At 40.8% G+C, this 12,241-nt stretch overlaps 1 protein-coding gene across 9 annotated transcripts in view; it reads left to right on the top strand.

Moving 5' to 3' along the window:
• MFAP3L (microfibril associated protein 3 like) overlaps nucleotides 1-11,808 on the top strand; it is a 40,668-nt gene extending 28,860 nt beyond the window's left edge. For all 9 annotated transcript variants that reach the window (XM_054485000.2, XM_054485002.2, XM_063664292.1 and 6 more), the window contains one exon: nucleotides 6,087-11,808. In XM_054485000.2, coding sequence (XP_054340975.1) covers nucleotides 6,087-7,018 — 932 coding nt within the window. In that variant the 3' untranslated portion in view covers nucleotides 7,019-11,808. The remainder of the gene's footprint in view (nucleotides 1-6,086) is intronic.
• Nucleotides 11,809-12,241: the final 433 nt, after the last annotated feature.

The raw sequence follows: 12,241 nt of genomic DNA, 5'->3' as shown, positions 1-12,241 counted from the left end.
GATGTTGTCATCTGTTGGTTTCACACTAAGTCACAGTCACCCCTGTACCATAGAATCTCTTGCATTTACAGGTTTAATTGTAACCATAGGATGCTATTGATCTGTTCTCTCACTGCCAGATGGGCTACCTGGCACTGTCCTATTGAGGAGACATTGGGCCATACCACGTGGGCATGCCACCACGGCGAGCACCGTGGTCCCAGGTCAGCTGCCTTCCCGGTGTGGAACCCACCACGGTTATGACTTCTCCCAGAGAAAGTGAGCTGGAGAGGAGAGCTCTGAACTATGTCCCTGGGAAGAAACACCGTTCTTAAAAAGATTTTTTTATTATTATTACCTTGGTTGGTTTACATCATTACTGTTTTTCCAGTCAACCTAGGCTTGCCTGATTTGAAGAATTTCAAGAAGTCTAAGAGTGGGTCATAGGCTACCTTCATTTTAAGTTGTGATCAAATCATCCTTCCAACAGTGTTACCAGCCTGATGACTACCTGCAGTGCATGGGAGTGTCCCTTACCCTACATTCTCAGCAATATTAAAAAAAAAAAAAAAAGGAAAAGAATTAAGGAAAGGAGGCCGAGCTGGGCAGGAGTCGGCCATCCAGGCTGCGGTGAGTTGTGTGTGATAGAAGGGCCGTGAGCTACCGGGCCTGCTCCTTATGCCTACCCAGCCAGGCAGCCGTCACTTTCCACTGCCGGCAATGTCACTAGCGACTCCCCTTTATTCTGGCAACCTGAAAGATGAAAAAGTTGTTTTAAAAATGACTGTAATCTCTATAAATGCAGTCATAATTTACATATTAGTGATTTTCTACACATAGACACCATTCACATTTCTTGTTTTTGCCAGTGATCTGTTCATAGCCTTTTCCCATTTTTTCTTTTGGGTTTGTCTTGACTTGCTTGATTTATAGCTGTTCATTATGTTTTAGAGTCATTAAGTATTTGTCTGTCAAACATTCTAGAATTTTCTCCTGGCCCGTCATTTGCTTTTAACTTTAATATGGTGTATGTTATATTGAAAAAAATTAATTTAGGGGAAATCTGATCCAGGGGTGTTTTCCTTTACAGCTTCTGAGGTGTTTGAAATGCTTAAAAAGGACTTCCTATTTCCAGGTTATAAAAATATTTTATATCCTCTATTAACTTTATGCTTCTAATTTTACATTTAGATCTTCCGAGTAGTTGGAATTTATTTTTATGTATCACATAAAGTAGGAATTTGCCTTTATTTTCTTGCAAATGAACAGTCATCTATCCCAATAGCCTTCCCCCCTTCCCCCACCCCACAATTTGAAATGCTGTCGTCTTCATCTTTAAACTTCTCACGCTTGGCTGCATCTGCTTCTGGACTTTCAGGTTTCCTCCACTGATTTAATCAGAGTTCACACAAGGCTTTATTGGGAAATGGAGCAAGACTTGAGGATGGGGTCTTAACTGGGCTAAATGTGTGAGGCTGGGACTTGGGGTGGGGAGGAAGAAGGCCTTGCAGGCAGAGAGGGAGCATGAGGGAAGGTCCTGTGGCCCCTCTAAGAAATACAGTAAGGCAAACCTGTCAGGGGAAAAGTCATGTAAATGAGGTCGTGAAGCAGGCAGGGCTCCAGTTCTCCTGCAGGATGGATATAAAGCTCTTGCACATTTGGGGGTCCTCCTGTAATCCAGCCCTGCTTTCCTCCATCTGAGCCCTTCTCGGTTTTCTAGTGGTCAGCTCCAGCGGCTCACAGTGTTCCCTCTTGTGCTCATGTGCTCCCTGTGACCTCAAAAGTTCTTTCTCTTTTACTCCCATTCCTCTCCCTACCTGTGCCAGTGGATCTGGCTTAGCAGTGGCCTCCTCTAGGAAGCCCTTGCTCTCTGTCCCCTTCAGTCCCTCCCAGATGCCATTATACTTACCACATGATGCTGTGGTTGTGTCTCAGAGTCTGTTTTTCTCTTAGAACTGGATGTTTTATTGCAGTCAGGGGTCGTGTCTAACTCATCTTTGTATTCCCATCATCTAGCATGGAGCCTGGTACACAGTTTGCTCAATGATATTTGTTGACTGAATTAGTGAACAAGATAAAAAAAGATCACTGCCCTTCTACAAATGTCAGCTTTGTTGTGTGGCATAACCCATGCCCTGCAGTACAGCTCAGAAACAACATCTGCTAGCTTTTGTCTTTGCAAAGGAGAGACTGTCACCACAACACTGTTATCTACCTCTGGGAGATTTTCACATTTAACTCTTGTGCCTGGAGTTTCTTGGGGAAGAGTGTGACAGGTCCCTGGCAATTTCTAGTCTCCAGGAGACGTGAGATGCAGCAGCCTTTGTCCTGCAGCGTGTGTGAGCATTTTAGCCTAAAGCCTCAGGTGTGCATCACTTTCCAGAACAGGAGCTGAGAGAGAGGGGATGGAGGAAGGGTATTTCAAGGCAGGGGGTGGGGGGGTGGCGGGGCTACAGTGTGTGCAAGGAACAGGAAGTGTGTAACTGAGCCCAAGTGCAGGAAGAGCATGAGAGTCTTTCCTCTTCTATTCAGAAGGTCATGGCGAGCTGGCTGCCTGTTGTTTCCTCCAAAATCATTGCATGTAGAACTGACTTGGCATCTGCTGCTGACATTTTGGGTTTTATTTGTGCTGAAGTGATGCAGCTTCATGAACATTCAGTGCATAAGCTTGACATTCCCACTCAGCTACAGTTTAAAATACATGAGGACTGCACTGTGTATCCCCATTTCACGTGTAAAGCACTGAAGATCTGTGATAGTCACCGTGGGTGTTTGTATAACTTTCTGGCAGCTGAAGTCAGGACCCTTCTAGAATGAGATGCAGGGCCAGGTATTTACAAACCGATGCGAATGGTAACGTGCAGCAGCGAGAACGTTTTTGAGATGTTCCTATCTGGACAGGTGCCGTGTGGATGGAGATTATTCTTGAGCATGAGCCCAAAGCTGATATGGGAGGAGCCTCCAAACAGAATTTGCACCGTCTTTAGTTTTCAGAGCTGTATGTGGCAGTACAATGTGCATAAATCTTTATTTTTCACTAATGGAAGGGTAGGCTGAGGCTGAGAGGAAATATTTGGAGTCTTGGTTCTCAGAACAAATTAATATATTGGCCTTTACAAAAAAGGGGGTGGGGGAATACAGAAATACACAACCTTCGAGGCTGCAGACCTTAGTTCTGTTCTATGATAGTCTTAGAACTGTGTTGGCTTCCAAAGACTTGGACTCACTTTGTGGTCCGGTAATAGTATGTTTTAATCCAGGTCACATACTCATTTTACCATATCTCACCCAGAATTCTAAGTGACATTAACATTACCTTAACCTATAAAATAAAGATGACGATTGTTTCCAGAGGAATCTAGTAATGGACTGAAAACGAAAGAGACGTTTTGGTATCCTTGTCCTCCATTGGAAACAGGAAATTGCTGGCAGAGAGAGCTGTGATGATCTCATTTAACTAGATTGTTACAGCTCATGCTATAGGTAATAACCCACCTGCTTTAGGATTATAATATATGCACTCACATTTGTCATGGTTTATAGTTAATATAGTCACTTCACAGATACATGACTGGGCTTCAAACTTTCAGAACAAATAAAATTAAATATTGGATAAAGTATATGAAAACCATTAGTCTGTGGACCCAATGTGCTGGGCTAAGAATCTGAATATACTCCAAGTGATAATTTATCTGCTAGACGTCTCACAGATTTCCCCAAAATGAACCACACATATCACCTAATTAGACTGCATTTGATTCCAAGCTATGCCTCTTTTAACAGTGTCACAAGAAATGTTTGAAGTGTCTTTAAGTAGTTGTCTGAATTGAACTACTTGGTTGTAGATTAGATAAATGCATATCAATAGACAATTAAAAGCATATCTGAAAACTCAAAGTTCACATTCAGAAACATTTTTAAATATTCAATAGAGGAAAGCATTGGGATGTTGTAGCTAGTATTTTCACATTTTACTTTTCTGTAACAATTAGAACATAATGATCACTAAAGTTGTTACTTAGGTTTGGGGAAAAAGCTGTTGATATTACCATCAGATGCCTGTCTTGTTAGTGTTCTCTTCTTCTGTACCCAGGTTCAGACTACTTTGTCCTTATATTTACAGATAATTGTTCCAAAAAGTGGTACAGATGGGGAGGAGGTAAACAAACTGATCCTAACCATTCTTCACACAAATAACCTCACCTTCTCACCCTCCTCCACTCTATTTTCTGCTATATGTTCCAACAAAAGGAAGGTAAATATGAGAAACTACAAGCATAGCCTGTAAGTCTCTAGAACCCAACGTCTTCTCTATGGAATAAGCTTTCAATCAGTTAGACTTTTGTTCTGTTTTTGTCCATGCCTGCTGCAGTCTACTTTTATGAGACATGCAAATTATAAGAAAATAAATTGACAAGGTAACTTTCCTGGCCTCAGGTCATTGTATATTTGAATAAATCTGCAGCTGAAATATCAAAATTTATGTTCATGGGATGAAAGTGTTAGAAGCCTTGCCCATGTCCCATCTGAATTAGCAAGAATTTCACAGACCGAGTAGGTTGGTTTATTCATACACATTCACAAGAAGCTGAAAATTCACTAGATTTTCCAAGCCAGTGTTTTCTACTCTTGGAGGAAATACACTGGCTGAATTGTTAGAAAAGGGTTACTCAGGGACACCAGAAACTGCTCTTCACAGATGTTCTTTCAGAAGGCACAGTCATGTGACAGCATCCACCGAGAGGCTCCCGCTGGATTCGCCCTGGCCAGTGGGAAGGAGGAACTGTAGAACCCCAGGAGGTACCTCATTGACACGTCCAGCTTCCTTAAGAAAGTTCCTTGAAGCAGAGGACACTGCGGGAAAACAGGCCCTGTGTTGCCTTATTCCGTAGTCCATTGGAACCCTGTATTAACAACAAAAAACAAAACAAAAAAAAAATTGCTTTTGGGAAATACCAGGCTTTCTGTTAGAATTAAAACTCACTACCATAAGGAGAGCAAACAAATAATATACAGTGCAATAATAGATTCTTAAAAGGAAACTCTGCGTTCAGTTGCCCCAGCTCTCAGGAGAGGTTTCTCTAGTCGGTTCGGGGAACTAGAATGTTTTTATGGAGAAATAATCTGCCTGTTCCTTAGAACTCCCCAAAAGCCTAACTGGGATCTTCATTTGCTCTATGGGACAGTCCAGGGAGGTAGTAGGGTTTCAGAAGGGTTCAGACCTAACACCCTGAAGCCACATCTAGTATCATGTTTCACGGGGGTCTTTGCTAAATTCAAACCAAAGTGTTTCACTGAATTCAAAATATCATTCCTGAGGCAATGCTAGATCCTTTCCAGAGAGGGTGGTGGGGGTAAGAAGACTCACATTTATTATCAATATGTGTTCTCCTTCGTGTCAAGCTTATTTTCAACTTGATGGGTCTGTAATTTATTTGCAAGGCTAAAACAAATTGATATTAATTCATATCCAGCCTCTGAATACTCACATTGTTAGCTTGTAACTTTAAATAGTATAGAATATTCACTGTGGAGTCTCAAAATGAATGACACAAATTATGTTTTAATTAACTGAAATCATACAAGGATTGCTTCAATCTTAAATTTGAGAAACTCAGGTAAACAATTTAATTGCATTAACCTCCCCAGTGAACATATATTCAATGGCAGCATGCTCACTGGCAGGTTAGAGAATCAGTTGCTTTTAAAGTTAAGGAACTCTTCAATAAGAGCACAGTGTCTTCCAGATTGTTTCTCTCATTTTTCACTAGGATGTGGAGTTAGACAATATGGTTTGGTAGTTAAGAGTTGCAGCCTCTGGAACTCAAGTTCATCTTCCAGTTCTACAGCTTCCAAGCTGGTGCCCTTGGGAGTGTTGTCTAACCTGACTGTGCCTCAGTTTCCTCATCCTGTAAAGCGGAAGGAGTGTCAGGGGCCCCCTTGCAGAGTTATTGTGAGGATAAATGAGCTGATGCATGTCACTGCCTGCCACATAGTAAGCATGTGAAGTCGACATTCACAGTAGTAGATGTTCTTAGAAACGTATCAGTTTGTAGTCATGGGAGCTCTGTGTCCTTGGTTGAATTCTCTTCTCTCCTTTCCGACAGGAAAATGGCAAATGCACGACAGCGGCCTCCTGAACATCACCAAGGTATCCTTCTCAGACCGGGGTAAATACACGTGTGTGGCTTCTAACATCTACGGCACCGTGAACAACACGGTGACCTTGCGCGTCATCTTCACTTCTGGAGACATGGGTGTCTACTACATGGTCGTGTGCCTGGTGGCCTTCACCATCGTCATGGTCCTCAATATCACCCGCCTGTGCATGATGAGCAGCCATCTAAAGAAGACCGAGAAGGCCATCAATGAGTTCTTTAGGACCGAAGGTGCAGAGAAGCTGCAGAAGGCATTTGAGATCGCCAAGCGCATCCCCATCATCACCTCCGCCAAAACTCTAGAGCTTGCCAAAGTCACCCAGTTCAAAACCATGGAGTTCGCCCGCTACATCGAAGAGCTTGCCAGGAGCGTGCCTCTGCCGCCTCTCATTATGAACTGCAGGACTATCATGGAGGAGATTATGGAGGTGGTTGGGCTGGAGGAGCAGGGACAGAATTTTGTGAGGCATACTCCAGAGGGCCAGGAGGCCGCAGACAGGGATGAGGTCTACACAATCCCCAACTCTCTGAAGCGGAGCGACTCCCCCGCCGCTGACTCGGACGCCTCATCGCTGCACGAGCAACCTCAGCAAATTGCCATCAAGGTGTCAGTTCACCCGCAGTCCAAAAAAGAGCATGCAGATGACCAAGAGGGTGGACAGTTTGAAGTCAAAGATGTAGAGGAGACAGAACTGTCGGCTGAACATTCCCCCGAAACTGCAGAGCCTTCTACCGATGTCACGTCCACCGAGCTAACATCTGAAGAGCCAACACCTGTTGAGGTACCAGATAAGGTACTGCCGCCAGCTTACCTGGAAGCCACAGAGCCAGCAGTGACACATGACAAAAACACCTGCATTATTTACGAAAGCCATGTCTAATACCAACCCCAAAAAGCTATGCATATCAAGAAAATCAGGGGCTGCTCCTTGTAATACAGATGTAGTACGCACTTGCCGCTAAGCCTTACCAGGAGACTCTCATCCCTTAGGTAGGAGTGATGCCACTTTAAAAGGAGAAACACCTGCCTGCAGTGAATGGGACTGGAATTTTCCCAGTAGAAAAGGGTGCGAGAAACATCAGGGTGCAGAATTGATATCAGACAGAAGGTGTCTATGTGACAATGAGTTTTAGAGGCTGATCTCTGCCAAATACCTTAATTGGTGATGCCTTCTTGGCAAAGAGTACACCACTGTAAGATTTCTGAGTTCAAGAACCCTGTCCAATGCACCCTGCATTGCTTTTCCTTTTAAAAAGTATAGGTCTGCTACAATAGCAAATGCACGTACGTGGGTTTTTTGCACTTTCTTCTCAGTTTTAATTTTGCTTTTCCTTTATAATGAGGTCACTGTTATTAATACTAATTGTTCATTCTGGTTTAGTCCTCATTGCCATTTTTGTCCTTATGTTTCCCTAGAACACGTACCTCAGAGACTTTGGTATCAGTCACCAGTACCAGGGCTGATATCTACAAGTCACATTACATTTGTCATGTTCCAAAGTAGTTACGAGGCTTGTTATTTTTTTTTCATTCCCCAGGCCTATTTTCATAGATTGCTTTTTTTGTTTGTTTCCAACGAAGCTGCTGTTAAACGAAACTGAGAAAAACTTTGCCCCGGAATAGCACTTTAATAGTCAAAAATGTGTTTACCTGTCTGATTCAGTGAGCCTTTTGGTGAGCTCAGCTGAGATGTAGAGGGAGATTGTAAAAGGTTAAATATACCCACACCACCCATGAAAGTCACTGTTTAAGTTACATCATCCTCCAAATAAAGACTGATTCTTTACCTGGAAAATGTATTGCTTCCAAAGACATCGGATTCAGTGGATTCCTGTAGGTTATAGAATATTGGCTTCCAAACAGGCTTACAGGGACCATATGCTGTTGGATGACATATAACCAGGTCCACTTTTGTGAACTGCATAGCTGACTTGGTTGTCCTTAAAGGAGAAAGCGAAAGGTTAGGGTAATAGTAAAGGGAACTGTGCCATCAAATTTTATGCCAAAACGGTTGAATAATTATTCAGTCCTGCAAGAAAGTGGTTATATGTGAGGTGCATGATGTTACAGAAAGAAGACAAAATTAGTCATCCAAAGGCTTAATACCCACTGTGCCAATAACCAGCTGCCTGGCTTTGCACAAGTCTGGGCCTCTCAGGTCCCTTATCTGTAGAAGGGGCAGATGACATGAGCTCTGAGCACTGTTGAAATGGTGTCACTATCTCACAGAACCAAACCAATATTCACATCCTTGCTCCTTTTCACAATCACTTTAAAGATTTTTGCTTTCATCTCTCGGTCCACCTAACATTTTCATGCCGCATTACTTAAATAAGAATGTTGGTTTTGAGAAATCATAGCATTTTAAACAAATTGTGGATCTTCTCCTTCCAAAAAAGCCATTAGGAACACATCTGCAATTAAGATTTAATATTGGTGAGAATGAGTGGTTTTATTTAATTTTCCCTTATAAGCAAAGGAGACAGTAACCTTAATAAACTCATAGAGGCCTTGGCCACATCAGGTAATGGGGTTATGATGTCCAAGATTGCATGGATCACATTGGTGATGAGAGCAGACCCAGATGTTTAGTCCTCACTCTGTCACCATCTGAGGAGGTGACCTTGGGCAACTCACTTCCTCTCTCTGGGGTTTAATCTTTTTCATCTGTAAAATATGCAGATAGTACTTGAGGGTCTACAGGATCCCTTCTAGTTGAAACATTTATAGTTCACAGAAAGTTTGCAGTCTTCCAGGATAACCAACCCCCGTTGCATGAGACAAGCAAAAAATGGGTCCATGAAGTTGGATGCTTTTGCCATCCAAACTTTACAACAAACATTATCTGGCTCTGTAATTGAGAGCAGTGGGCTTGGTTTTAAACCTAGCCTTGATTTGTTTGTTTATAGATAACTGTTGTGGAAGGTGATAGAACTAGTCATGGAGTTTGATCAGACATCTCTTGAAAAGGACTGACCTGTTGACTTCTGGTTAGAAGTGCTTTGGGCAGTCACATAAAGAAATGAGCAGTGAGAAATCAGGAGAAATTATGACTCCTGTTGGGCTTTCTGGACTAGCATTGTATGTTTTTGGGTTGCAGAAAAGTTTTAACACCACCTCTTAGAATATAAAAATTTTCCAGTTGTCATGGAGGTCCACATATTCTTTACCATGGGTTTATATGCCCAAAGCAACAACAGAGGACTTAAGTTCATTTTGTGATACTGTATAAATGTTACCCCATTCTATTCAGTTGTCATTCCACCCAAACCCGTGTGTAGGATTCCACATGGAAAGGAGAAGGCATCCATTCCACCTAGACATTGAATAGTGATAATAAGCTAAAAATGGGCAGATTTTCAGTGGAGCAAGAGCAGAAATATGCGGCCAAAGAATGTTTCCTGATTGGTTTTGCTGCTTTAGACTGCAGTGGGGAGAGCTTATGTAGATTTTCAAAACTTTCTCCCTCTTTAAGGCATCATAATGCTCTCGGTTTTGATAATAGCTGACATAAAGGGAGGTTGACTTAAAATGGGAATTTCTCCTTCCAAAAATGCTACACTCTTCCTATCCATCCTACAGCTTCTTTATGAAATAAGAGAGGCCCTCCTGCTAGAATATGAAATGCAGAAGACCTCATGACTTTCAGCTGATTTTTCAAAGATAAAGTGAACTGTTCAGCTTCATAGAAATTCATGCGAGTGTGACTGAACGTGTGTGCATACACACTCGTGCACATTGGACTCATTTGGGCAGTTTTGAAAGCTTCACACTAAATCCAAAGCCTCGTCCTTTGGGTCGTATGTAGTCATTTGTAAAATCAATTTCTGGCTTCAGAGTCATCCTGGTCATATCTCTAGCAATGTTTTTCTTGAAATTCTGAAAATGATTCACATACGTGTGTACATTTAATTCACTTAGATGATCTGTAAACTTGGATGGTATTTATTCTAAATGGGGAAAACAATTTTATATGGAAAAATCTATGTAATTTATAATGGTTTTGTTTTATATATTATATTTTCATATCTTTAGGGCACATCTACTATCCTCATCTTTTTGTATACCATACTTAGCAAAAAGAAATACTAATACTTGACTAAAATCTCTAGGAACCAAATGTGGTACATGTGATATATAGCTTATAGAAATCGCTCTAAAAATCTCTGAATGTCTCATCCATCCCAAGCATTATTGTGCTGTGTCGTTATGTCCAGAATGATTTGTCTTGGATGCTTATGAGCATTCCTTTTTCACAACTAAGGTTGAAAGACCTGACATCTCACACAATGGGGTTCTGGAATTCCCCTTTCCTCCTTTGTCTGTTTTTATTGTTTGTTTCATTTTTAATTGCACCAGTCTATGTTGTCGAAACTTTGTTTTGAAGGGCAAATGTGACATAACAAGAAAGCAATGTGATGGAAAGACTGGATGAATTTAACTATGGCTATGTAAATTATTTTAATGGACTGATAAGATGTTTCAAGTCTAATGCTTGGATCTTTATTTATTGGTGATCTAGGATCTGCTCAGCTCTTTAGCACATGAAGAAAATCAGGTACAAAGGACATTTGCATGTTTGGAACAGCATGCTCTAAGCCCCGTGCAGCCAACACAAATTAACTTGACAGTAGAAACACCAATTCCAGCTGCTGGAAGAAATGGTTTAGAAAGGCAAACCAGATACCTTTTATTCTGCCCTAGGAAATACAGTGTTGATCAGTGCTAAAACTCTTCAGTAGCAGTCACTGTCGTTCTTTTAACTGGGGATTTCCTTTCAGTGTTTGATTTGGTACCAAAACGGAGCATTTACCTTACATTTCAGATACTCTGTTTTATCAGCATTGTTCAGATACTTTCCTTTACTGCTCTTCACATATCCTTTTGGCATTGAGTAATTCTATAAATGTTTCTATTCTTGGTTTTCAAACCAAGTTATTCATACTCTTAAAATATCTACCAAATCTCATTGTATTTTCACATATTTTGAACATCAAGATACTGGTCATTTTAAAAAATCCTTCAGTAAATAACACAGTTTATTTTCCTAATGACATTTTTAGGGTTTCTTCATTGATCAACCAGGTTTGGGTTACACAAATCAATTGTGGGGGAAAAATCAAACAAAACAATTGCTTATTATATTTTCCGAAGGACTGAGCATTTATCTTTTATTCACAAAGATATCATATGAGGATGATAATGATCTTTAACAGATTTTTTAGAGATAGAATTTATAAAGAGGCTGATACTAAGAATACTACAATCAAAATTGAAGCTAGAGAATGTAAAAATAGAAAGTAAATAGTTCTAAGAATATTCTGGCATAAATTATTTTTATTTAGCCAATAAAATAGCCTCCAAATGTGTATCTCAGACACCATAGAGCTGCTAACAGTGAGAATCAAGGAAGATGCTTGCACTTAGATTTCGTTTGTTGTATTTCAGTAGTTCTGGATGTCCTTTGTTAAAATTGGAAAATGGAAAAATGTCTCGACAGAAATGTCAATCTGGTGATTTTGTGAACTGTAAAATGTTCACTTTTAAAAATAAAGTTGTAAACAAATGACTCATATAAGTTGGTATTACAGTAGCAAAAACAGAAAACCATGTGATCTATCCTGTATTTTGATTGATGCTTTAATAAAGGGTTTGCACAGCTGTGTGGAATGTGTGTCGTGTCCCACCTGAAGGGTGTGTAACTGTGGTTTGACTCATTCTTTCCAGTGGTATAAAACCTGCAGTCAGCTCTTACCCCTACCCTTTGCATCTGCAGCATTTCTTGGGAAAAGAGAAAACTGAAGTAATTTGTATGTAAAATCTGCATAATTTCGTCCCACTACAGAAGCCTAACTCTGTCCTAACAAATCTTACAGCAATTGATTTTAATCTATATCAAGAAATAATTTCTAGCACATCACATTGAGCTTGCTTTAGAGAATCCAAGAAAGAAACTCACATCCCTAAAACATTCCACAGGAAGAAGGCATCAGTAGCAGAAATGCCACAAAGCACCTAGACAACACCAAATCCAAGAACATGCTAAATAGGTTTATTTGACAATCAGTAAACAGCAAAAATGAAATTCCTCTTGGTTGAGATG

Source organism: Pongo pygmaeus, chromosome 3, assembly GCF_028885625.2.
Source record: "Pongo pygmaeus isolate AG05252 chromosome 3, NHGRI_mPonPyg2-v2.0_pri, whole genome shotgun sequence".
NCBI classification, from domain to species: domain Eukaryota; kingdom Metazoa; phylum Chordata; class Mammalia; order Primates; family Hominidae; genus Pongo; species Pongo pygmaeus.
This window is presented reverse-complemented; position numbering and strand designations above follow the sequence as displayed.